At 35.5% G+C, this 26,630-nt stretch overlaps 1 protein-coding gene across 4 annotated transcripts in view; it reads right to left on the bottom strand.

Moving 5' to 3' along the window:
* Nucleotides 1-26,630, bottom strand: part of LOC106080111 (carbonic anhydrase-related protein 10-like) — a 92,769-nt gene that overhangs the window by 31,798 nt on the left and 34,341 nt on the right. For all 4 annotated transcript variants that reach the window (XM_056026895.1, XM_056026894.1, XM_056026893.1 and 1 more), the window contains 2 exons: nt 17,866-18,005; nt 15,169-15,360 (listed from right to left, as the gene is read on the bottom strand). In XM_056026895.1, coding sequence (XP_055882870.1) covers nt 15,169-15,360; nt 17,866-18,005 — 332 coding nt within the window. The remainder of the gene's footprint in view (nt 1-15,168; nt 15,361-17,865; nt 18,006-26,630) is intronic.

Raw genomic sequence — 26,630 nt, forward strand, 5'->3', positions numbered from 1 at the left:
AAAAACAACAAACTCAAATTATTCCTGCAACACAAAAGAAAAAAAAAGTAAAATTTCTATTCAGTTTGGTCAGAATGAGAGTAAGAAAAGTCAAAATTGGTATTGTTTTATATGCGAAGAAAACCTTAAAGAAGATATGATACCATGTTTAATATGTGCTTCTTGGGTGCATATTGCATGTGCAGGTTGTGAAAATGCTGATACTTATACTTGTGAGTTATGTTTGTGAATCTTTCTGCATTGTTATGTATATATATAGTTGGTACTTATTACCCTCCATGCTGGTACTATTTAGACTCTTGGGAGGGTAAATAGTACTCTTTTTTTTTTTTGTTTTGTATTTTTCTATTTTAATATAAATAACTCAGTCTTTAAACCTTGTACATTTGTAGTATGTGTTGTTGTAAAGCTATGACATAAAAAATAAACATTCTTTTTGCCAAACTTTTTTTTTTATGAATTTTCTCCCTTAGGGGGTACGTTTTACACCCTTTCCTATGTCAAATAATTTTATTTTGTTCAAAAATATCGACAATAGGTTATTCAGGATTATAAAATAAGAAAGTAATTTACTAGAAACGATTATTGAAAATCAATTTTTAGACTTATTTTACAGTTAATTTTCTTGCCGAAACATAATAAAAGCTGTTTAATCGGTAAAGAATGTTCCGAATTTTGTTTCGAAAAAGAAATCGACCTACATTACCTTAATTTTCTTACAAATCGTCGCCAAAAATGATTCGAATTTTAGGCCTATATGAAAAATATAATAACGCTAATAAATGTTTGAAATCCCTCTTTTAATAAATAAAACAAATAATTTTCTCATTTACGAAAATTGGTTGTTCCGGATTTTTTATGAAAAATAGTTTAACTCTATTTATGTAAAATCGCAATTCTCTCTTACACTACAATTAACTTTCTAACTAAAACGTTAGAAAATCTAATTATCGTTAATATTATGCTCCGATTTTTAAGGAAAACAACTTCCTAACACCAAAGTATGGTTTGATAAAATCTCCATAAGATTATGGTACATCTAATTTTCATAACAGACTATCTCACAAATTTAATTAACGGCATTTGATTAATCTGGAATTCTTATTTTCTCTTACTATAAATATATAAACATCCGGAACAATCTATTATAGAAACTTAAAACTAATGCGATGTTTCGGAAGGGAAATTAAATTTTAATCAGATTTTCAATAGCTTTTAGTCTTTTTTTTTCTCGCTATTAACATAACGGACAGGCAGACTGACAGACAAAACAAAAAAAGCGTCTTTAATCCTTATATATATACATATATTAAGTCTAACTAGCCCATCAAATGAAATGCTAAAAGAACAAACTCGGTGCACCAATGTCTATGAACCCTCGACAAGCTGCTCGTATAGAAGACATTTTTTAGTCTAACTAGGACGTGTGACGTAATGGATTTTTTTTCCTTTGACGTCATATCAGGGGCGGACTGGGTACCCAAATCGGCCCGGGCATTACCATATAAGCCGGCCCACAAATGGCATGTCATATATTTTCGGTGTGTGTGTGGGGGGGGGGGTTAAACACCCTCCGCAATTTATATATATATATATATATATATACACACACATATATATATATATATATATATATATATATCCAAGCATTATTTCTGTTATTTTAAGCTTTAAAAAGTGCATATTCTGAGGTATATATATATATATATATATATATATATATATATATATATATATATATATATATATATATATATACATATATATATATATATATATATTGTTACGACCCTATTGGCGGCGCAAAAGGGTTAACTATAGGCTCAGCTGACACACACGTGAATCACTCAGGTCAGCGGGGCCATGGACAAGGGACAGTACTACAATTACACGATTACACGCAAATATGACCAATGTTATGGTCATGTGATTGAAAGCCTGCGTGTACGAGGACACAGCGTGTAGGAAAGCGGCAGTTCAAGACCGGAGAGCGTCGAGACCGGGACTGTTAGTCGGCCATGAAGTCGGTCCTGGTTGAGTCCTCAGGTGTTGATGTACAAGTCCAGAAAGAGAGACAGTAGAGTTTTGTACGGTGATTTACAGAGTGACATTTTAGTTGTTGATGTGTTTGATGCCAATTGTCTAGTATTGGCTGTTACCTACTTATTCACTCATTATTAAAGTACCCGATATTGTGGAGCTCTTGTTGTCAAGTTCTTGATGTGTTAGATGTGCTGTGTTTAGCAGTGTTTACAGAAGGCCTGATTAGGAAGAGAAATCGTAACAATATATATATATATATATATATATATATATATATATATATATATATATATATATATATATATATATATATATCCAAGCATTATTTCTGTTATTTTAAGCTTTAAAAAGTGCATATTCTGAGGTATCTACAGTGCAATTAGCCTGCTACTCTTCCGCTAAAAAAATCAAAAACTAAATCTTCTATTCACTGGAGTCCAGCGACTGGTAGAAAATGGTAAAATGCTTTACTTTTGTATTGGAAGGGTGGGGGAGACCACAAAACCACTTTTGGCTACTGTAGTTTGCTTAAGTTGGCTGCACTGGGGAAGTAAGTAAAGTTTCCCTTTCAGACGATGAGATCTGAGGCCAGTGATGGTTTGAATTCCTCCCCTCTCGGCCACGCCCATGTGTTTTATCATAGGTGTAAGCCTAATTCTATTCAAAATATATAAAGTTTGATAACGCATCAAAAACTGGATGTAGGCTTACATAATGTATTCTATTTATAGATCTACGTGTATGTAGTCTGAAAACTATAAACACTACACTACAATAGCAGCCTTAATGAGTTTCAAACTTTTTGGTATTACTTATAGATTACAGACGTTTCTTCAAAAAAATAAAATACTTAGGTCCTACGCATTTCACGTGTCAATCTAGTCATGCATGTTGATCTGTGACTTAAAATATGCCAAATCATTGTTTTTCCTGCCTGACAACCCATTCCTTTAAAGTGGTATCACCACAAACACAAAACTAAGGCATCTATCGAGCCGTCATTCTCCTCTACATTGCTTAATTCCCTGAGAAACATGGACAGTATACAGTAAACATGCACAGAAACTGAACCACTTCCACATGACATGTCTGTGAAAAATACTGAATGTCAAATGGCAAGACAAAATACCAGATACTGAAGTCCTTCCAAGAGCTGGTCTGCAAAGCATCTACACCCTAGTGCAGCCTCAGCTGCGATAGGCAGGACACAGAAGTTCTTCGAAGAGCGTGTCTGCAAAGCATCCACACAATCCTGATGCAGTCCCAGCTGCGATGGGCAGGTCACGTCTACAGAATGAAAGACCACCGCATCCCTAAATGACTCTTGTATGACCAACTAAGCGAAGGAAAGCGCTCTTAAAGGGTTCAAACAAAGCGCTTCAGGGACACCCTCAAAGCTTCTCTGAAGGCGTTCAGCTTAGACCCATCCACCTGAGAGACAGAGGCACATGACAGAGCATCATGACGTCGTGCTGTGAAAACCGGCGCACAGGTTGCTGAGGAAAAGAGAACAAAGCTGGCAGAAGAAAAAACGCCAGAGAAGAAAAGCAAGGCCAATGACACTAGCTCCAGCTGGAATAACCTGCCTAGTGTGCGGCCGAACATTCCGGGCTCACATAGGTCTCACTAGCCACACGAGGAGACATAAAACCCCAGTGCAAAGCCCTCAGCCCCCTGAATGACAAAGTGGTCATAATCGAACTACGATGGACGAACTATATATATTCCTTTAAAAGATAACAGAAAGCAGAACGGTTAGAGAGGTACTTCTAAATGTGAAAAGCACTTACTTCGTCCTAGTACATTCTCAAAAACGAGATTTGTATATGAATAGGTCTATATTATTTAAAATATAAATGATTCTAAATCTTCTTTCATTAAATATCGGACGTGACAGCGCTATATAAATTATTGTAATTATTGTAATAATTTTCATCATCAATGACTTCATACTAGGCATAAGTTTGCCGTTAATCACAACGGTATAAAATTGATTTAGATCTAGATTTGTTTTAATTAATTTTTTTTTGTAAGCCTTAAGTGTAGCATTTTTAGATGTATGTTTTTACAAATAAACAACAAGAAACTTACTTTTTCTTTCCAAATCGCAGAAAGTAGAACTTTATACCCATATTGAGCTATGAATAAGTTGGGTGGTTTGCAATTTCGCGGCTGAGTGTATGTGTTTTGTTAAAGACCTATTTGTCTACCCTTTTGCCGCGTTATATCAATGTTTTCTAACTTATCCTCTCCCATCCCTCTTTTTCGTTAACTTTCAATGGAACCATTAAAAAACGGGTGAGGGAAGGAGCAAAACAAAAATAGGAGTGCCATCAAAGGCCCATGCCGACCAGCAAAATGATCAATCAGGCCAAACACAGTCTCGAAGACATCAAAGTAGTGTTGAAGGCCATGTCGCTCATGCATAGCAGAAAGTACAGTCTAACGTTTTACAAATGATAATACGTACAGTGTATAGTGTAATTCTTAAAATTATATTGTAATAATAATTAAAAAACAAACAAACAAGAAAACGTGTGCGGGCCTTTGTGTCTTGTTGCTGTCACTTTTTTAAAAAGTTTTCTGCATTGATTTTTTTTCTTTGGTAGGGTTATATTATATTATATATATAGGTATATTATCAATAGTAGGCTATTAGTTTGTAACCAGTTTGTCATTAGATTAAGGGCAATGCCTGGTCGTGCGTGTAGCGAGCAGGACTTATTATCTCTACGGTCTCGGTTTCATACCCTGCGCAATGCCATCCTCAGTCGACCAGTGAATATGCGGATCCGACAGGGATCCGTCTCCCACGGGGGCCGCCTCTGAGTTTGTGTGGCAACACAAACTCTCTTTGTAATCTTGTTATTTTTGTATTATAGTTTACTAAATTACTAAATTTAAAAAAATCTGTCACTAATATAATTTATATATACTATAAATTAAATTTTTATATCGAGTCTTCCCACCCCTATTCTTTAATGCCAAATGCAATCTTAAGCAGAAATTATTAAAGAAGCGAGGATTAACCGTTATCACTCTACCGCCCCTCCCATTTCCAGACCAGAGTTAATGTAATTTCACATGAATTTATCATAATTATTTTAAGAAAGACTATGCATTGGAAAAGTTAGAATTCAAACGAAATTTTTCAGTATAAAAGTCATGATTGAGATGAGTTCTAAACTCAAATATTAATTTCATAGTCGCCTTTTCCCAACCTTTACTCAATCTGATATTTTTCTAGTTAAATAAATTTGGGACTATAACTCACAATTTATACTTCAATTTTCTTAAATACTATTTATCAATTTTTTTTTTCGGCGGCGATCCTCAAAGCAAAAATCTAAATATGTGGGGTATCCTATATTTTCAAGGAACAAATCAGTTTTATTTGCAATGTATTATGGGCCTATAAATTTATATTAGAATATTTTTTCAAGTACATTATTCGAAAGGTCCTTTTTAATAGTATGAATAATGAGCTTTAGGTCAGGAGAATGCGTTTCTGCACTGAAGAATGAAAAAAAACGCTTTTGGCGTCGGGGCTTCGCCCTGAACTCCATTGGTGAATAATGAGCTGTACTTGTCAGGAGAATGCGTGTCTGCAATGAAGAATGCTAGAAAATGCTTTTGGCGTCGGGATTGGCCTCGAACTCCATTGATGAATCATGAGCTGTAGATGTCAGGAGAATACGTTTCTACAGTGAAAAAAGCAAGAAAACGCTTTTGTCGTCGGGGCTTCGCCCCGAACCCCTCAAGAGAACCTTATAGCGCTGCCCCAGTTGTTTTGTTTTCGCCGAAGGTTGAGAAATGATATATATATATATATATATATATATATATATATATATATATATATATATATATATATATATATATATATATATATATATATATATATATGTGTGTGCGCGCGCGCGCTGTACGCACGTTTATGCATAGGGTTAGGGTTTACTGGGCGTTAGGGTTAGGAAAAAAATCGCCCCCCCCCACACTCCAAAGCTCTGGATCCGCTAGTGTTCCCAGTTCGGCATAGCATTTCCTTGATTGAGACCCGATCCTATAACTGACTCGTAAAATCCGTCTTAGCCATCTTTGTTGAGCCACATTTAGTCTTTTTTCAATTTTGGCAGATGACTATCCACCGCACTTTATTAATGGAGTCCAGCCACTGGCATAAATTTTGTAACCTCTCTTGGCTACGCTCTTGGAATCAGGTTACTGTAGCTTGCTTTAGATTTTATATCGAAAAGAGAAGTTTTATCGGCAAAATCATCTGTTGTGGGGTTTTAAACTAAAAAATTTCTGGAGTTTTTTTTTAACAAATTCAAAACCTCATTGAGCTACGCTCATAGAATTTGGTGAGTGTAGTTTGCTTTAGAATAATATTTAAAAGGGGGTTTTCAACCTCAAAACTCTCTGTAGGGGGATTTTAAACTCAAAAACATCTGGAGTGGTTTTAGACTAAAAAAAAGCCATCTGGAAGAGGGGGTTTAAACTCAAAACTGCCCTTTGGCTTTGCTAAGCTCAAAGAAATTTAGTGTGTAATTTACACTTTTTTTATAATGAAGAGGTATTTTTTTAGCATCAATTCCCGATGAAGGGGGGTTTCAACTCAAAACCCTCTTTGGCTACCTTCATAGGATTTTGAGTGTGTAATTTGCTTTTTTTTTTATAGAAGAGGTACTTTTTCGTTTCAAACCCCGCTGAAAGGGGGGTTTAAACTTAAAACCCCTTTGGTTAGTCTCAAAGATTTTTTAGTGTGTAATTGGTTTTTTTTTTAATTGAAGAGGTATTTTTTTTAGCTTCGAATCCCACTGAAGGGGGTGGGGGTTAAACTTAAAACTCCCTTTGGCTACACTCATAGAATTTTGAGTCTGTAATTTGCTTTTTTTTATATTGAAGAGGTATTTTTAGCTTTAAGCCCCGCTGAAGTGGATTTAATCTCAAAACCCCTTGGGCTACGCTCATAGCATTTTCTGTGAGTAATTTGCTTTTTTTATATTGATGAGGGGAATTCATAGTAAATTTCGGAGGGGGTTTTAAAATAAAAATCTTCCTTAGCTATGTTCTTGGAATTAGGGGTTTGTCGTTTGCATTATTTTTGTTTGTTTTATTTTATAGAAGAGGGGAGTTTAACTGCAAAACCCCCTGGTAGGTGTTTTAAACTCAAAACCCCCTTGGCTGCGCTGGGGCAAGTGATGGTTTAATATTAAAATCTCACCTAAAATAAACAAAATCAAAGCAAAAAATCAGTCACTAAAGAGCGTCTCCCCCCCCTGCGGGGGGGATTTCATTTCGGGGGGGGGGGGGGGGGTTGAACCCCAAGAACCCCCCCCCCTGGCTACGCCCATGTATATGGTATACAATACTGGTGACAGGACGCACCCCTGTGGCGCTCCAGTGCTAAGCTCTCTTGTGCCTGACACATACATGACGGTTTGTAAGCGAACTGGAGCGGGTCAAGACGTGTTTCGACTTCTTTCTGTAGATGTTTTAAAATCATTTTCTCCGAGCACTTCATTGGAATTGATGTAAGTGCTACGGGACTTAGGTTGTTGTTGGAAGCAATGATCTTCATTTTGGGTACTGGAATTATTTCAGACGTCTTCCAAATGGAAGGTATTTTGTGCCTTTCCCATGACATGTTGAATATAGCACAAAAGATATAAACCAGTTGTTCCGCACATAGCTTTATAGGTTTCCACTTAATTTGTCAGGTCCCGATTTATTGGCGGTGTTTACTTGTTTAAATATTTTAGTCACTTCTTGTTTATTAAGCAGTTCTTGAGATTGGTTTAAATTACTGTTTTCAAATGATGCCAATAAATCATGGTGGTCTTTCTCAAAGTTGTGGCAGTCACATCGGCTGTAGAAATCACTTAATTCATTGACAAATTAGTTGTTGTCAGTAACACACATCGGTTCGCGCTTAGGTATGTAGCCAGTAATTTGTTTCAAGCCACTCCAACAAGCTTTAGAGTTATTTTTCTTGAAAAAGCTTTAAATTTTTTTCCTTGAATTTCTCTTTTCCTTCAAATAATTTCTTTTTAAGGGCTTTTTGTGGCTGAGATGAATTCAGAAGAACTGCTCTTGAGCATTCTTTTCTTGTATAGAATCGCTTCCTTTATTTCTTTCGTCATCCGGGGTCTATTATTACTGAATGTTTTAATTTTCTTCTTTGGTACAATCATGTTTTCACAGAACTGGATGTACGAATTAACGGTTGTGGTAAGTTCATCTGTCTGGGCAGTTGTTTACAAACATGTCCCAATCTGTTTGCTCCAGACAACTTTGTAGCTGTAAAACAGCGTCGTCAGACCATGACTGGATGGACTGTACTTCGGGTTTTGTTGTTTTTAAAACTGGTTTGTATGTGGGTGTAAGATGGATCATTGTGTGGTCGACTCTCCGAGGGGAAATAATGATCGAGATGTGTAGGCCATTTTTATGTTGCTATAACACATGTCCAAGATTTTATCGTGCCTTGTAGGACAATTAACTTATTGACTATATGTTGGCAAGTGTTGAGCTAACGAAATATGATTGAAATCTCCCATAACTAGTCGGACAGCATCAGGACTTTTTGTCACAATGTCATGCACAATGTCTAGTATATGTTCTGTTGCTTTCTCTGTGTTGGCTGTGGGTGGTATATACAAAAGTATGACGTAGATTTGTGTAAACTCTCTCGGCAGTTAGTATGGCCTGAGATTGATACATAGTAGCTCAATATCGGTCGTACACACTTTAGTTTTGATTAAAATATTTTTGACACTGCATTACTGTTTATTTACATAAATGGCCAGTCCTCCTCCTCTTGTTTTGCCACTATCTGTTGTTCTGTCTGATCTGTACAAATGATACGTATCCAAGTCTACTGATGTGTCGGGAATAATTTCATTTAGACATGTTTCAGTGAGACAGATTAGGGAGCTTTTACGGAATTGGTATAAATGTCTGCAGCAACAATTAAGTTCGTCCATTTTGTTATTTAGTGATCTAACATTACCCAATACAATAGGAGGCAGATAGACCCTTTGTCCTCTTTTCCTGCTCTTGACTCGAACTCCTCTTCTACGGCCTCGTTTGTTTCGTTTTGTCTTGTTGATGGGCTCATGGCGGTTTGTTATGTATCGGCCATTTGTTTCCACGATGGCGGGTGTGTACATAGATTCATTGATGATCATATTATGCATGCTATCCACTGAAATACATGCACACTTGTGAAATAGTGCACAAAACTAGAAACACTTTCAGTCCCTGAAACACAATCACATAATAGGAAAGGAATACTAGAAAACAATTGCTGATTATGTCACAATGTAATCAGGTCGCCTGGGATTTGGATAACGAAAATAACATTAGCAACTAAAAAATATCTCACAGGAAGCGAAACCAATCACTATGTTTGTTGGATATTTTCATTTCTAAATATCTCACAGGAAGCGAAACCTATCACTATGTTTGTTGGATATTTTCATTTCTAAATATCTCACAGGAAGCGAAACCTATCACTATGTTTGTTGGATATTTTCATTTCTAAATATCTCACAGGAAGCGAAACCAATCACTATGTTTGTTGGATATTTTCATTTCTAAATATCTCACAGGAAGCGAAACCTATCACTATGTTTGTTGGATATTTTCATTTCTAAATATCTCACAGGAAGCGAAACCAATCACTATGTTTGTTGGATATTTTCATTTCTAAAAATCTCACAGGAAGCGAAACCAATCACTATGTTTGTTGGATATTTTCATTTCTAAAAATCTCACAGGAAGCGAAACCTATCACTATGTTTGTTGGATATTTTCATTTCTAAATATCTCACAGGAAGCGAAACCTATCACTATGTTTGTTGGATATTTTCTTTTCTAAATATCTCACAGGAAGCGAAACCAATCACTATGTTTGTTGGATATTTTCATTTCTAAATATCTCACAGGAAGCGAAACCTATCACTATGTTTGTTGGATATTTTCATTTCTAAATATCTCACAGGAAGCGAAACCAATCACTATGTTTGTTGGATATTTTCATTTCTAAAAATCTCACAGGAAGCGAAACGTATCACTATGTTTGTTGGATATTTTCATTTCTAAATATCTCACAGGAAGCGAAACCTATCACTATGTTTGTTGGATATTTTCATTTCTAAATATCTCACAGGAAGCGAAACCTATCACTATGTTTGTTGGATATTTTCATTTCTAAATATCTCACAGGAAGCGAAACCTATCACTATGTTTGTTGGATATTTTCATTTCTAAATATCTCACAGGAAGCGAAACCAATCACTATGTTTGTTGGATATTTTCATTTCTAAAAATCTCACAGGAAGCGAAACCTATCACTATGTTTGTTGGATATTTTTATTTCTAAATATCTCACAGGAAGCGAAACCAATCACTATGTTTGTTGGATATTTTCATTTCTAAATATCTCACAGGAAGCGAAACCAATCACTATGTTTGTTGGATATTTTCATTTCTAAATATCTATTATTAAGCTGTTTGTCCTGGTTGACAATATTACATTTAAAGAGAGATTGGTCAAGATGCTTGTGTCAGACATGGAGCCAATATCTGCACTTGAACGTAGTGGCCTTAGGGAATTAGGCTCAACATATTTATTTTCCTAAATATTTGTTCATCTAAAATTCCAAATGGCCTTTCAGAAAGACACGTCAGAAAGAGATGCTTCTATGTGAACAATGACATAAAACTGATTGACATGCCAGGCACCCTCCGACCTCACGGGATCAACAACCAACACATTTCTATTTCAAATGAGATGGGGACTAACACTTCACCCTTTTCCAATCTATTTCAAATGAGATGGGGACTAACACTTCACCCTTTTCCAATTTATTTCAAATGAGATGGGGACTAACACTTCACCCTTTTCCAATTTATTTCAAATGAGATGGGGACTAACACTTCACCCTTTTCCAATTTATTTCAAATGAGATGGGGACTAACACTTCACCCTTTTCCAATTTATTTTTAACAACATCACAGCCCCTTCCGATATCCCGCTCTTTTACCTCAGCGCGTCTCATTTCTTTTCTGCGTCAATAGAGAACAAAGCGAACAACATTGGACAGAAGTTAAATTAAAGCCACAAAGCGAACAACATTGGACAGAAGTTAAATTAAAGTCACAAAGCGAACAACATTGGACAGAAGTTAAATTAAAGCCACAAAGCGAACAACATTGGACAGAAGTTAAATTAAAGCCACAAAGCGAACAACATTGGACAGAAGTTAAATTAAAGCCACAAAGCGAACAACATTGGACAGGTGTTAAATTAAAGCCACAAAGCGAACAACATTGGACAGAAGTTAAATTAAAGCCACAAAGCGAACAACATTGGACAGAAGTTAAATTAAAGCCACAAAGCGAACAACATTGGACAGATGTTAAATTAAAGCCTATTTTCTGTTACTTGTTTGTCCATTTTTGTAAAATTTGTTTTGTAGCTTGTGGCCCAGTATGATTTACTCTTAAAAATTAATAAATGTTAGATTTAAAAACACTTTTATCCCACCCCCTTCCCTCTTATCGGCGAGAAAAAAATTCTGTTTATGGGAAAGTATATAGTATTCGTTTTAATATTCCAATGATAAGCATTTAGATGTAGACTTAGAAGATAATGCGCACAATTTTCCTGAACATTAATTTATTAAACTCTTGAATCAAGAAAGCCTTACATTCGGAAATTACCGAGCGCGTTATTCCTTTCAATAACGCGATAGTCCTTTCAAAACCGATGTAGCATTTAGACCTAGATTTAGTCTACAGCCAAATTTACATTTATTTATTTTTACTTTGAAAAATTCTAATGGTCAAACTAGACTTTTCCCCGTATAGTAATAGTAATAGTTTTCCTAGTAATATACATCAACTGTTACATTTCTAGGAAAATCGTTAGAGCTGTTTTTAAGATCAGCTGTTCGACCGCCCTCCATCAAGGAGTGACTTGAATAGAGGCATCTTTATATATAATTCTCTTCATGGCTCAAGAGTTTGGACACGCAAGCAAGAAGTAAAGGAAAGATCACTCTTTTATTTCTGCAAGTCGGACAAACTAGAGTTACGCCAGGAAAAAATAAGAGGGGGTGGGGGAAAACAAGTAGTATTCACCCGTCACTAAATAGCAGGGTCGGACCGTTGTGACCAAGAATGATCACTCTTTTTTTTAAATTTCTACCTCTCGTAGCGGCGAAAAAAAAAGGGGGGGGGGAGAACAAATAATCTACTTTGTATTCACCCGTCACTAAAAGTAGGGCCGGACTCAACCGTTTTGGATCCCTATGCGAAACATTTCGCGGGGCCAAGTTTGGGTAGGGATACGGATAATAAGTGAAATTCAAGAGTTTGTATTAGAAAATAAATTCGTTTTTGCATTTTATTCATTCTTTACTACGTACAGAACTACTTTACGAGCCTTGCGTGTAGCGAAGTCATACAGTATATCATAAAAATTATATTTCCTACATAGATCACGCTCAATAGTAAGAATTACCAAATGTTTCAATCTATCTACGAGAATTGTTAACCTCAAGTAATTCTTCATTAGTTTGAGGCGCGAGAAGCTTCTTTCACCAGATTACACAATTACGGCTAATGCATAATGCCGTTTTTATTTATTGCGCGTAGGATTGTCGTTTTCCATATTGAATGACACTTAAAAAAAAAAATACGCAAGTTAAGAACCACTGGCAGCGGGTAATATCTGTCTAGTATATATATATATATATATATATATATATATATATATATATATATATATATATATATATATATATATATATATATATATATATATATATATAACAAGTAATCTACTCTGTATTCATCCGAATCTAAATAGCAGGGCCGTATGCGAAACGGAATTCGCGGCCCTGTTTGGGTAGGGATACGGATTATATGTGAAAATTAAGAGTTTTTATTAGAAAATACATTCGTCTTTGCATTTTATTCATCCTTTACTACGTACAGAATTACTTTACGAGCCTTGCGTGTAGCGAAGTCATACAGTATATCATAAAAGTTATATTTCCTACATAGATCACGCTCAATAGCAAAATTACCATATGTTTCAATCTATATTTGAGAATTGATAAACTAAAGTAATTCTTCATTAGATTGAGGCGCGAGAAGCTTCTTTCACCAGATTTCAAAATTTCGGGATAATGCCGTTTTTTTGTTGTTTTTTTTATCGCGTGCAGGATTGGCATTTTCCATATTGAATGACACCCCAAAATGAAAATTTTTGTCTATATATTTCAGGAGATTTGTATGAGTTTTCTAAAGATTTTAATAATTTCCGGATATTTCCAGGACATTTTCGTATATTTTGCAATTTCAGGAGATTTCCAGGAGCTCCTGGTAAATCGACAGGAGGCCGCGGAAAATCTGTTATAAGTTATACAATGGTTTTAATTTAATAATTTATACACCTAGAATTCGCGGATCCTATGAAAGTGTGGGGCCCACTGCGGTCGCATAAGTGCGGAGCCCACTGCGGTCACCTAACGCCGGCCCTGCAAAATAGCGACGTATGCTACACCGCCGGTTGACTAGTTGTAAAAATAATGTTAAAATTGGAACATCATTTGATGTAAGAATAGACGTACTTAGACTTAGATCCTCCCGCACCGTTCGGTGCATTGGGCGGCAAGCTGTCTTCATACAGATCTGTCCCTGGCAATGTATGGAACCTCTTCCCACATGGTGTCCACTGCTCTGAGGTCCTCTATGAAAGTGTGGCACCAAGTTATACGAGGATGTTCCTGTTTGTGCTTTCCTTGTATTGGCCTCCATGTCATTGCAACTCTTGCTATGTGTAGTTCGTTTTGTCGGAGAACATGTTCCGCAAACCTCATGCGACGCTTTGTTCACAACCTTACTAAGTGGTCGACTCCCAGTTCGACATAGGATTTTTTTATTTGAGACTCGATCTTTGTAACTGACTCCTAAGCCATTTTTGTTGAACCAAGTTTAGTCTTTTCTCAATTACGGCAGATGACTTCAATGTCTCACATGCATACAATGGTGTTGGGATGACGATTGTTTTAAGAAGGTGGATTTTTTGTCTCAAGCCTAAAAGCTTGACATGTCCAAATAGGCCACAGCCTTTGGAAAATGGTCCTTGCCTTTCCTATTAGACAAGATATGTCATGATGGGCATCCCCATCGTTTGCTATGATACTGCCTAGGTATGTGAAGTTGTACAACTCTTCAAGCTCTGACTCGCCAAATCTGACAGGGGCACCCTTTGCCTTACATCCCACTTGCACAATTTTAGTTTTATCCAAGTTTATGCGAAGGCTAATCCACTAGCGGATCCAGAACTTTGGAGGCAGGGGGCGATTTTTTCCAAACCCTAACCCTAACCCCTGTAAACCCTAACCCTAAGCATAAACGCGCATACAGTATATATATATATATATGCATATATATTAATGATTTAACTGTATGGAATTTAGCTCTTGTAAAGGAGAGTAATCCTTGAAGGATTACGGGCACGACATGACCGATGTGCCAAAAGCTCAAATTCAATCTAATCTAAGTGCCGAATTCTTCTCAATATAGCTGCACAATGTTTTCCTCTCTATCCCAGCAGTCTAAGAAACAAGACGCAATCATATAACGTCATTTCACGCCTCGGCTAGTCTAAAGGTCAAAATGTAATGTTCATTTTACATGTTTGGGATGTCCCTTCAGGTTCTGAAGATAATTACATGCTAGCCCCAAATCCCTCATTATGCCAGCAGGCTGGGTTGGAACCCAGACCATCGAGACCACCGAATGACAGTCCAGAGCGCTTACCACACGTCCAGGTAGCCATCCAACATCTGACAAGATTTGCCATTTAATCTTGAACCAGTCTTAAATCAAATTGACAAATCTATTTTCCCTTACTGAGTGCTTATACTATGAAAGAAATGAATACTATTATTTTGAATAGAATGTAGTATTAATTAGGGAATTGTGTTTTAATATATAAAACGCTAAAAGATTAATCGGTAAACATACAGCAGGGGTGTAAAAAAAAACCCAGTAAAGAACTGTAATTTCTAAATATAGATCAAATTTAGAAAAAAAAATTACCTCTGCGGCAAACGATTTCCCGTCTATTCTATGTTCAGAGCCATGACTGTTATTTTGACCAATATGAATGTGTACTTGTGACAGTTTATAAGTGTACAGTAATGGGCCATCGCTGAAGTTCCCATTGTACAATACTGTAGTGTCCAGCGTAAAGATGAGATTATTTCCAGCATTCTTAAATGTCCCATTTACCTAAAATACAAAAAGTTAATAATTCAAGCACATTTTAACATTTTAAATCCATAATATTTACGATTTGTAGGTGGCCGCTCTTTTATATGGGCAACAACAATCATGTTTCATACAAGCTGATACAAATACAATCACTTATTTCACAGACTGTATTTTATAAGATAAGATATACAATCAATTTTTACACAGACTGTATTTTATAAGATAAGATAAGAAATATAATCACCTATTTCACAGACTGATAAAAAAATACAAACACCTGTGAGCAGGTCAGGAGGCGCTGAGTGAGAGATACCTATTCTCTGCTGCTCAACATTAAAATTTACCAACAGTAGGCAGATGTTAGCGCTACTGGGTGGGCTCAATCTGTGACACCTCAGTCTACGACCAAGGGGCTAGAGTCACCTAAGTAACCAGACATACTAAACTAAACTAAATGAAAACAAGATAACGAACTTTAGTTTAGGATAAATAAACAAAACGAAACTTTATTTACATGAAATCAAATAATAATAAAATATACTATATTGTAACTATATACACTAACCACTACAATTAACTAAAACCCTCTAAATTTACGACACTACAAACACCAACAAACTAACCAAACCAACTATCTAACACAAACTGATCAAACCAACTTTCTAACTAAAGAGAACTAAATCACTACAACTACTATACTAGACCTAGATCTACACAAACACACTACAATAAACTACTCTAGATCTACAATATGCTACTACTACAACCAACCCATAACTCTAACACTAAAACAAGAACACCTTAGTCTTAGTACCTTACTAACTAGACTAAACTAATGACTAACTAGCTAAAGCAAGAAACAGACTATAACTAAGCCACTAAGCCTATAACTAAGTTTACTAAGGCGATAATAAAGAAACAAAATAACACTAGTCTAGATCTACAGCAACAATAGCAGTTTATAGCAGAAACAAAATTAGAAAATAACACTAGATTCCCTAGACTTAGAATAGATCTACAACAGCAATTATAGCAGCAATATTAGATACAGCAGCATGTATTTCAGCAGCTATATTCATCAGTAATAATAGCAGGCCGTCCCAGGTACAGAATAATAAAATAATTAGACGACAGACCACAAAGATCTTCAGCTGTCACACAGAAAGATATGGTACTGACCACTGGTCAAATGTACACTCAACTGTTTTAAGACAGCATGTAGTACATCACTTTTATACTATCCCGCACTAACCTATATAAATATGCGGAAGTACAACTATAAAATCTGACACTAACCTATAAAAATAAAATATATAAAAATAGCTCTAACCCAGTGATGATCAACCTAATTCGACCTGAGGGCCATTATTATTTCTGACACTCGTGTTGCGGGCCACATAAACGAAAAGGTACAAAATAAATTAACTGAAATTTACCTGAATTTGTAACTAATTGATTATAAGCCCGTAAATCTAGTACTTACATTAACTCTTTGTCTCCTAACTGACGATACCAACGTTGATTCCACCAGAATGTGGTAAATAATTACAGAGAGAAAGAGTTAAGGAATTGGATATCTAAAGCGATTTTTTTTCACGCGTCAGAAAATGTCTTAATTTCTGTACTTAAAATAGAGCAACATTATAGCTAGTTTTACTACCGACTCATTTTCTTGACGCTTTTTGATAAATATTCTAATCGATTCTCCAATCTGTAGGCGTAGTTTAACAATCTTTTTATTCGCGGCTCAAACCAAGAATGTCTTCATGTTTGTTACATAATGACGTTTATATGTTATTCTTTTTTTTTAAACAGCCACACTTTCTTTACAATCAAATATGTTGGCTTATGGTCATGCTCCACAAAAAAAAAAGCTAAGATCCGTCTTCTTTTTGTGGTAGATTCTCATTTCATAAACACACTAATTTTAAAAGTCATTGTACCAATCATTTAAAGAAAAATTGAGGGCCCTAACGTAGGTAAAGATACATAAGTGAACCTTTTTCTTTTTTGGAGGGGGGTGTCTACTCTTTGTGCCAAAATTTCGGCGGGCCGGATGGAACCACGTCGCGGGCCGAATCTGGCCCGCGGGCCGTATTTTGGGCATCACTGCTCTAACCTATACAACAAAAATACATTTTAAAAATAGCTAAAATTGCATATAAAACTAGCTCTGGGAGCGCAAGCTCACACACCTATTTCATGTTGTCTTAGAATTCGTTGAACTTGGCTTGAACATAAATTTTCCCAACTGAAAATGAAATATATTCGGTAGATCTAATGTAGTTTGATTTCAGAGATGGATGGGCAGATTTTTCCGTGTTTAAAGAATGTTTGGCACCTTACCTTACACACCAAACGTAAGTTTTAAAGACTTGAGAGTGCCTGCAATACTTCATTTTGATCGGTGCGCATAATTACTACCAGAACATTAAGAAGGTCCAATAAGCGTGTATCGAACTATTAGACTACTTGCATACCACTAAATACAAACTGCACATACTATTCAATAGGTCTACTTACTGTAGTGGGTAGATCTAAACTCATTCGTCTTAGTTTAGGGTCATACAAAAGCCAGCGAGGTTCGATGTTGATGGGTGACTGGAATTTACCAGATTGACACAATACCCAGTCAGGATTTAAATAACCCCAGTGTTGTGGTCCTGGAATAAAAATAATAATAATAATAATAATCTTTATTGTCCATATGGAAATTTGTCTTACAATTTGTGCATTATACCAAACAAAAAAAAACATTATAACTATAAGAAACCAAAATGTACATTCGAACCAGACTCACTCATAATTTACATGTGACAAAGTTTATACCAGGTTGTTCTTATTTAATGATTTGATTGCCAGGGGAACAAAAGAATGTTTGTCTGTTTGTCTTTGCTATCGGTGTCTTGTATCTCTTTTGTGATGGTAAAATCACAAAATCCTGACACAAAGGGTGATTCTTTATTTCGAGGATCTTGTTAGCTTTTTTATAGATGTTTGTATCAAACAACTGCCCAAATGGGGTTTGTTTTTTGCCAATGATTTTTCCAGCAGCATTGAGGATTCTATAATTTTTTTTTTATTTTTAATGCTCAGATTGCCATACCAGGCAGTGATATTGAAACTTAAAATATTGCAGATATGAGCGTGATAAAACATAACCAAAGCCTTTTCGCTAACATTAAACGAGGACAGTTTTCTTAGTAATCGTAATCTTTGCTGCCCTTTTTTGCTGATATAATCAGTATTTGCAGTAAAATTTAGTTTATTGTCTAGGATAGTACCAAGGTATTTAAAGGTTTGCACAATTTCAATAGTCTCTCCAGCTACAGAAACAATATCATTTTCCTTCTTTTCCCTACGAAAATCGATTATCATTTCTTTGTTGTTGTTTTTTACATTTAATAATAAAAAAATTTCTTTATAGTATTTTTCAACGTGTTCTATTTCTTTGAAATACTCATTTACGTCTGAGCTCTCAGAGAGCAGGGCAAGAAGAGCCGCATCCTCAGCGAATTTTGTGAAGGAGCAACAATAACTATCGGATTGAAAATCATTGGTGTACAAAATGAACCACAATGGCGATGTCACAGCCCCCTGGGGCGCCCCTGTGTTAACTATGCGTTCAATTGACATAACATTGTTTACCCTAACCCTCTGAGATCTCTGGGTCAAAAATTCATTAGCCCATAGTATTATATATGGACTAATCTTCAATGCTTTCATCTTTTCAATGAGTAAATGAAGTTGTATAGTGTTAAAAGCTGATGAGTAATCAATAAAGAACAATCTTACATAAGTGTTCGGTAAGTCCAGATGTTTGTAGACACAATTTAAAATATTTAGGATGGCATAGTCTACACCTTTACCCTTTTGGTAAGCAAATTGTAAAGGTTCCAACTTACTACAAAGATCATTCAAAAGAAACATTTTAACCAATTTTTCTAAACATTTAAACACAATGGAAGTAAGTGAAACAGGGCTATAGTCATTCATTTCTTTTGGTTTGGAAACCTTTGGCACAGGTACAATTATAGATGACCACACAGGTGGTATCTCATGGTTTAGTAATGAAGTAGAAAAAATATCTTGGAAAGGTTCAGCTAGTTGTTCAGCACATTCTTTAAGATTCGCCCTTTTATTCCATCAGGCCCACCAGCTTTCATTGGGTTGACGTTTTTGAAAATGTTACAAACTTGTTCTTTAGTAATCGCTAATTCTAAACAGTTGTTAACATTGACATCATCAAGGGCTTTGAGTCTTGGATAATTAAAATATTTCGTGTCGAAGCGACAATAGAAATCATTTAACTCGTCGGATAATGTTTTTTCGTCTCTTGTAGCAAGATTATTTTTAATTTTGACTTGTGCTCCTGCCATTTTGTTCATGATACCCCACGCCTTTCTCATGTCACTTGTCTTAATCGAGTCTTCCAGCTTGGTGCGTTAGTTTTTCCTCCCTTCCTCAAGAACGACGTTGAGATTTCGTTGAGCTATTTTCCTTGTCTGTCCATCGCCACTCATAAATGCTCTTTTCTTTTTGATTATTTCCCGTTTCATTTTTGCAATGACCCATTGTTTATTGTTGGGGTATATCTTGATGCTCTTAGTACTGAAACACATGTTTTCATAGAATTTGATGTAATTTGTCACTGCGTCGACCCATTCTTCCAGATTCGAAGTGGTCTCTTTAAACAAATTCCAGTCAGTGCAGTCTAGACATCCCTGTAGTTTGAGAATATTGTCTTGAGTCCATTCTTGTACGTTTTTTTTTTAATTATTTTTCCTTCTTTAAGTTTCGTGCGGTAAGTAGGCAGCAGTTGTATTGTTTTGTGGTCCGATGATCCTAGTGGTGACTTTTCACGAGATGTGAATGCTCCTTCGATGTTACAGTAACATAAGTCCAGAGTTCTGTTCTCTCTTGTCGGACAAAAGATGTGTTGATAGAAGGTGGGTAGGTCAACCTTCAAGGTGCATTTATTAAAATCACCCAGTATAACTACTGGTGCGTCCGGTGACCTTGTCTGAAACCCATGCATTACGTCAGCGATGATTGCAGCTGCAACTTCCGTCTTGGCTGTAGGCGAACATAAACCAGGACTATGTAAATAACACCAAAGTCTCGTGGCAAATAAAAAGGTCTCAATGAGAGCACCAGTAGTATTAGCACATTCTCTTTTTAACCGTGTAGTTGGTACAGTATTTGAGGTTGATGTACACACATAGCCCCCCACCTTTCTTCTTCTTAGACTCAGCCGTTCTGTCAGATCTCACGCAAGAAAAACCATCAATAGCAATCAGGCTGTCGTTGTCATCCTCCTCTAACCATGTTTCAGTAAAAGCTAATAGACAACTTTCCCTAAAAACGTGGTCGTAGCGTACATGGGCACACATCTCATCCACTTTATTTCTAATTGAGCGGACGTTAGCTAGAATAAGTGATGGTGGTGGGCGAAACCCTCTTCTTCTCAGTCTTTGCCGTAGTCCTCCTTTTTTCCCTCTTTTCCTTGTACTAATAGAGGAAGGGTAGAAACAATTTATATGTGCATAACACGGTGGAAGAGGCTTCCTCTTTGAACGAAGTCCGAGGAGTTGATCTTTACTATAATGAATAGATCTAGTACTAGATCGGCCGCCATCTTGGGTCGCCATTTTTCTTCTTTTATTTCTAACCAAATAACCAAAGTTGAACAAATCTAGATCTAGTAAAACGTGTAATGTAAATACTCATTGTAGAGCCCACCTTGAAAACAGAAGTCTTCATCTGCATAACTAATTACAAAAGAACATTCAATATACATCCAGCAAAGAAATAATAATGCAAAAGAAGAAACATTTTTATCTTGTACAGTCTTTGAATCTGTCACTATGTTCACTACACTAAAGATGAAAACAATTACTATTAGATTTCTGTGACAAATGTTTCGGTGACTATATTGTTATTTCCATGTCTCTCCTTAAAATGGATGCTGCTTACGGCTTACGTTTTGGGCTGTCATTCACTATAAGATTTTTTTTTTTAAAAGGCTTTATTGAAAATACGTTTTGATATTCTGAAAGTAAACACTTTGTTTTTAAATAAAATCTACCAACTCTTTCTACGGAACCATTTTGTTCGAATTATAAGACATTGTCTTCGAGTCAGAAAATTAAAGATGGCTGCTGACTTTTATCTAAAATATACAGATAAAATTGCGACCTGCATATTGTCCTTGTTTGACACAGATAAAGCCGTTATCCGCTATCTTTACGCCATATGCCATATGCACTAGACTTCGGTCAGGTCTATTATTTGAAAAACAATGCAATAAGTAGCGTCACTGTCCACACCTGCGTTCAGCAGAACACATTGTAATCTTGCCTGCGTATAGAGCACAGGTAACTTTGATGGAAGCATTTGAGGAGCCTTGATACTTTCAATACTTCCCAGCTCTCGGAGCCATAGAAAAAGATTGTGAGAAATACTGCTTTACAAAGATTGACTTTGGTAGCTAGTCGGAAAGATCTATTACACCAAACACTTATTAGAAGGAGGCTGTCCCATGTATGCAAAGTGGTCTACCACATTCAGAAGTGGCCATTCACAGTGATCTGTGGAGCTGAGAAAGTTCCATTCGGAGAACGCTGGAACTTGATAGGTTTTCTTGATGTTAATAGCTAGACCAAACAAAACAGCAACCTCCTATATATTTTTGACAACTAGCTTGGTACTTTCACAAAGTATAGACTGAAGCTGTAACCGGGAAACTTGTTTAGAAATAATGGAAATTTTCTTTATGAATTAAAAAAAAATGAATCCTCGAGTTGAAATCATGAAAAAATGGAACACAAACTATAAACACAATATAACTTTACTTCATTAATAGACTCACAAAGGTAGACTTGACATGAAGCTTGTCACATATTGACTTATAGAACCCCGATATCAGCTCTTCTCCCCTATTTCTAAGCTCAGTTTAAAAATCGAAAGTTCTCCAATCTTCACCAACGGGTAATAATTATCTCCCCTGAATATCTTGTACGCAGAAACTCGAAACACATTGGCTTCTAGTGTATCAATAAACATTTTGTTCTTGCGTACACCAAGTGGCATTTTGTAACAGTAGCCTGATAGCTCACTGCCTGGATAGGTGTTTTTAATGCTAATTGTTAGAAATAATTTTCAAAAGATAAAATGTAAAGTTAAAAGCATACGAACAGTGATGACCAAATATAGGCTACATGCAGGACCGTCGCTACGTAGTGTGCATAGCACGCAGGCGGCCGAGGGGACGGACAAACGGTAATTAAATGTTACCTTTTAAAAATATTAGTTTAATATAAGATAAATAAATAAATAGTCTCATTACTAAACTAAAGAATTTCAAATTAATTGGTTCTGTTATCATAATATAAATTTAATCGAACCCTCTTCAATGGATAGCAGACTTTATATTTTTTAAAAATCAGGAATGAAAAAAATGAGCATTATTTTATAGACCTAAGATCTGATAGAAAAGTATGTTAATATTATCCTTAGAGTAAGAGAAGTGGCTTGTGTTGTAGACACTGAAGCAGAATATACATGAGCAGAAGTATCTAGAATAAGGCAATGAAAACATGTTTGATTTCGAGAGAAAATCATGTCCGATATACCAGCTCTAAAACCACATTGATTGCCGCTAGCGACTCCTCAGAGACAACACTTTTGCAGCTAAAAAGCTATTTATAATGCTCTATCCACCGGTTCAATGTATTAGCCTTTCTAGTTATCAGTTTCTAGAGGTTTCATAGTCTAGTATGTTGGGAAGAACGGGTGACTCAAAGAAAGAACGCGTGTCTTCGGCGTCAGTGTATCTTTGAATCCTATCCGAAAGCTCCAGTCACAATAGACATCGTCTTGTTAAGGCTAAAAGAGCTTTTGGTCACCTCGACATGAAAGTAGGTCGTAATGTGTTTCTTGGCCTACCAATTATTCTAGACACACTTTTGATTGGCTCTAAGATCAGGGTGTTTTATATGAGGCATCTAAGGCTCCCCGAACGCATGCAAAAATGGTGCCTAGCTCCATAAAGGACATACGCTGGGAAGACTATCTTACAAATAACCATGTTATCGGATGGCCAATATAGACTGAAGAAGCACTAATTCCACAGTGGCTCAGAGATCTATCCCGTATAGGGGTGACAAAGGAGATCTTTTTGGCGAGTTAAAAAGATGAGATGTCATAACAGAGGAGCCCACAGGAAACGCTATAAAGATCTATTCGGGTACCATTTTGCCTTTACTATCATATAGGAAAGTAGTTGTCAGCAGGTCGTCTGTGAAAGAGACATCTGAAAAGCTCTCACAAAGGATACGGCTTTGTCTGCATCAGATGTGGCCAAAAATAAATGCAGCCGCAACTGGGTTTACATTGTTCCCTGTAATATAGCACCCATTCGTAAAATAGGCTACGAAATCAAAGCCAATCTGTTGCATTTTACGTCTCGAGAGACGATTTGTTCAATGTTTAACTTCTCATGTAACTTGATAAATAGCTGAAGGTTAGACATTAGTTATCACCAGGTGCTGTTACACTTTCGCTTTTCTTTCTATTTCTGATCTGTAATCCAGGACTTTTTTCTGATCTTCGTATGAATCTATCCAGTGCCTCCTTTTCCAACTGTTAGTGTCGATTTTAAAGAGCTTCATGACATCAGTATAACTTAAAAGTGGGTTACCGGCGGCTCTGATGATTTCTATTAGATCCACCATATAGAATGTCTTGTGAGAGACGACCATGTGACATTCAAAGCCAATACCTTATTGTTATGATAAATATGGTTCCCGAAAAGCAATTTTTAATTATCTATTTTTATCCCATTATTGATACATTAATGAATGCTTTAAATGGCAGATTTGAGATGCTAAATATATTCCACAGACATTTTTGAAATTGTATACAAAATGTGTTAAAAATATGAGCAACGAAAATTTGTAGAAACGTGTTCCAAATGTGTACACAGTGATCCTACGGAATAGCAATGTGACTCTCATGGAAAAGAGATGAATGAAGAATGAAGAGAAATACAAATTAATTTCAAACCTAAAGCGTGTCGGTTGAAGTACTGGACTATATTTGTATAAATAACTTATCCTCAACATGTTCAAATTTGGTAATTTTACTGCGCGTTTTTCTAAGTATTCCAGTGTCAGTGGCTGCAAATGGTCATTTTCAAAATGAAACTGTTAAAAGTTACCCAATGTCACAAGAAATACTTTTAGCGCTAACACTGAAAGCAAGGAAGAAGTGTTTTAAATTTTTTGTTTAAAAGTATTAAATAATAAATTAATAGTTTTTGTATGTCAGAAGTTATAGTGAAACTTTCGTTCGTTTTTAGTAGACATATATCGCGAGAACACATGTTAAGACTTATTTGACACATGCAGCTTTTCTTACTGTATCTAGATATAATAAGAGACTACGACTATTTACTTAGTTAATCGTTATTATATTCTGAACCTTCATTCTTTTGGGAGACGTTTTATTGTACCCTAGAATAAGTTATTCCTGGAGTTAGTGGAAAGATTGTAGACACCCTGCCCTTGCCAACCAAGTATTATTTCAGTTATTTAAAACAAAAAAAAAATGCATATCTATATTATAAAGTAGAATGTGAGGGGTATGTATGTATGTATGTATGTATGTATGTTACTTATAGACATCAAAACCGCTTGACCAATCTTGATAAAACTAGGCAGGAATGTTCCTTGGGTACCAACTTAGACCGTAGTGTATGTATTGTAGCCCTAAAAAAAACTTAAGACCCTAAAAAAAAATAAAGTTGTCCGACTCTATTACAGCTATAGTATTTTATGGATCTAGGCCATGTCTACAATGTTGACATTAGAAAAGATAGAAAGGATTTAGACCTAGATCTAATTTTAAGAAATACACTTTGCGCAGATAGTTTTTTACTTGGACACATGAAAATACAAAAGAAGATCCATTGATTTCATTATATAATAAAATTAACCTTCAATTTTGTGTTTCAAAAGCATTTTTTACATAAATTAGTTCCTTATATCTGTGACTACAGATTTCCTGACGAACATTCTTTCATTAGACAATACAGTAATGAATCGCGTACTAAATATTAATTCGTTTAATTGTTTATTTTATAATCCCATCCCTAGATCTAAAACTTTAATTCAACTCTAAGATGATAAAACTTCTCTTAGCACAGATAGTTTTATACTTTAACACATAAACATATTAATTAAAGTCCTTTCGTTTCATATTTTGATCAAATAAACATTCAAATTTGGTTTTCTAAAGCTACATTCGTCTACGAAAGCTGCGAAGCCGAGTTGAGATAGGCCTAGATCTATATTCATTCATAAATCACGTACTAAAAATTATTTCGTTTAATTGGTCACTTATATAATCCATTCATTTAACAAAGCTATCGCTCTTTTCGTTTTTAATAGATAAGAATGTATCGACTTCGGGTAAACCCATTTTCGCAAACCTAATTTTATTTTCGTAGCGAAAGAGAAATAACGTGAAAGGATCATTAGCTAAGTTTAACATACATCTAAATCCAATCCACTAGATTATTCAAAAGCATTTTTTACATAAATTAGTTCCTGATATCTGTGACTACAGATTTCCTGGCGAACATTCTTTCATTAGACATTACCAAGGCAAATGGTTACATATTAACACATCTCTCTACTGAGACTGAGTCTATTCCTAGGCCTAGGTCTAAAACTCTTATTGAACTCTAAAGATGATAAAACTTCTTTTCGCAAAGATAGTTTTATGCTTTAACACATAAACATACTAATTATTGTCCATTCATTTCATATTTTAATCAAATTAACATTCAAATTTGTTTTTCTAAAGCATTTTTAATACATTCGTTCGCTGTTCGCTAAAGTTGCGTAGCCGTGTTGAGATAGGCCTATATTCATTCATGAAAAAAAAGTTCACGCATGCTCAGCACAGAATGAACTCTATAAAAGCCAATTTTTAACTCTAGATTAGTGTAGATTTAGATCTATGTCTACCTCAAGATCTACTTTATACTTTAACACATGAACATACAAAATTTAGTCTATTCATCTCAAATTTTAATCAAATATATGTAGGCCTACAAGCAAATGTTTTAATTTGAAAAAAAAAATAGATTTAAGCCTATTAGCTATTTTGATTTGATAGCTTCATTCACACTATTTTTACATTGACACATTCGCTTTACTTATTACTCTATTAATTCGTTTAATTGTTTACAAAACACTCTCAGTGACTATATCGAAAGTAAT

Source organism: Biomphalaria glabrata, chromosome 4 (genome assembly GCF_947242115.1).
Source record: "Biomphalaria glabrata chromosome 4, xgBioGlab47.1, whole genome shotgun sequence".
Classification (NCBI taxonomy): Eukaryota; Metazoa; Mollusca; class Gastropoda; family Planorbidae; genus Biomphalaria; species Biomphalaria glabrata.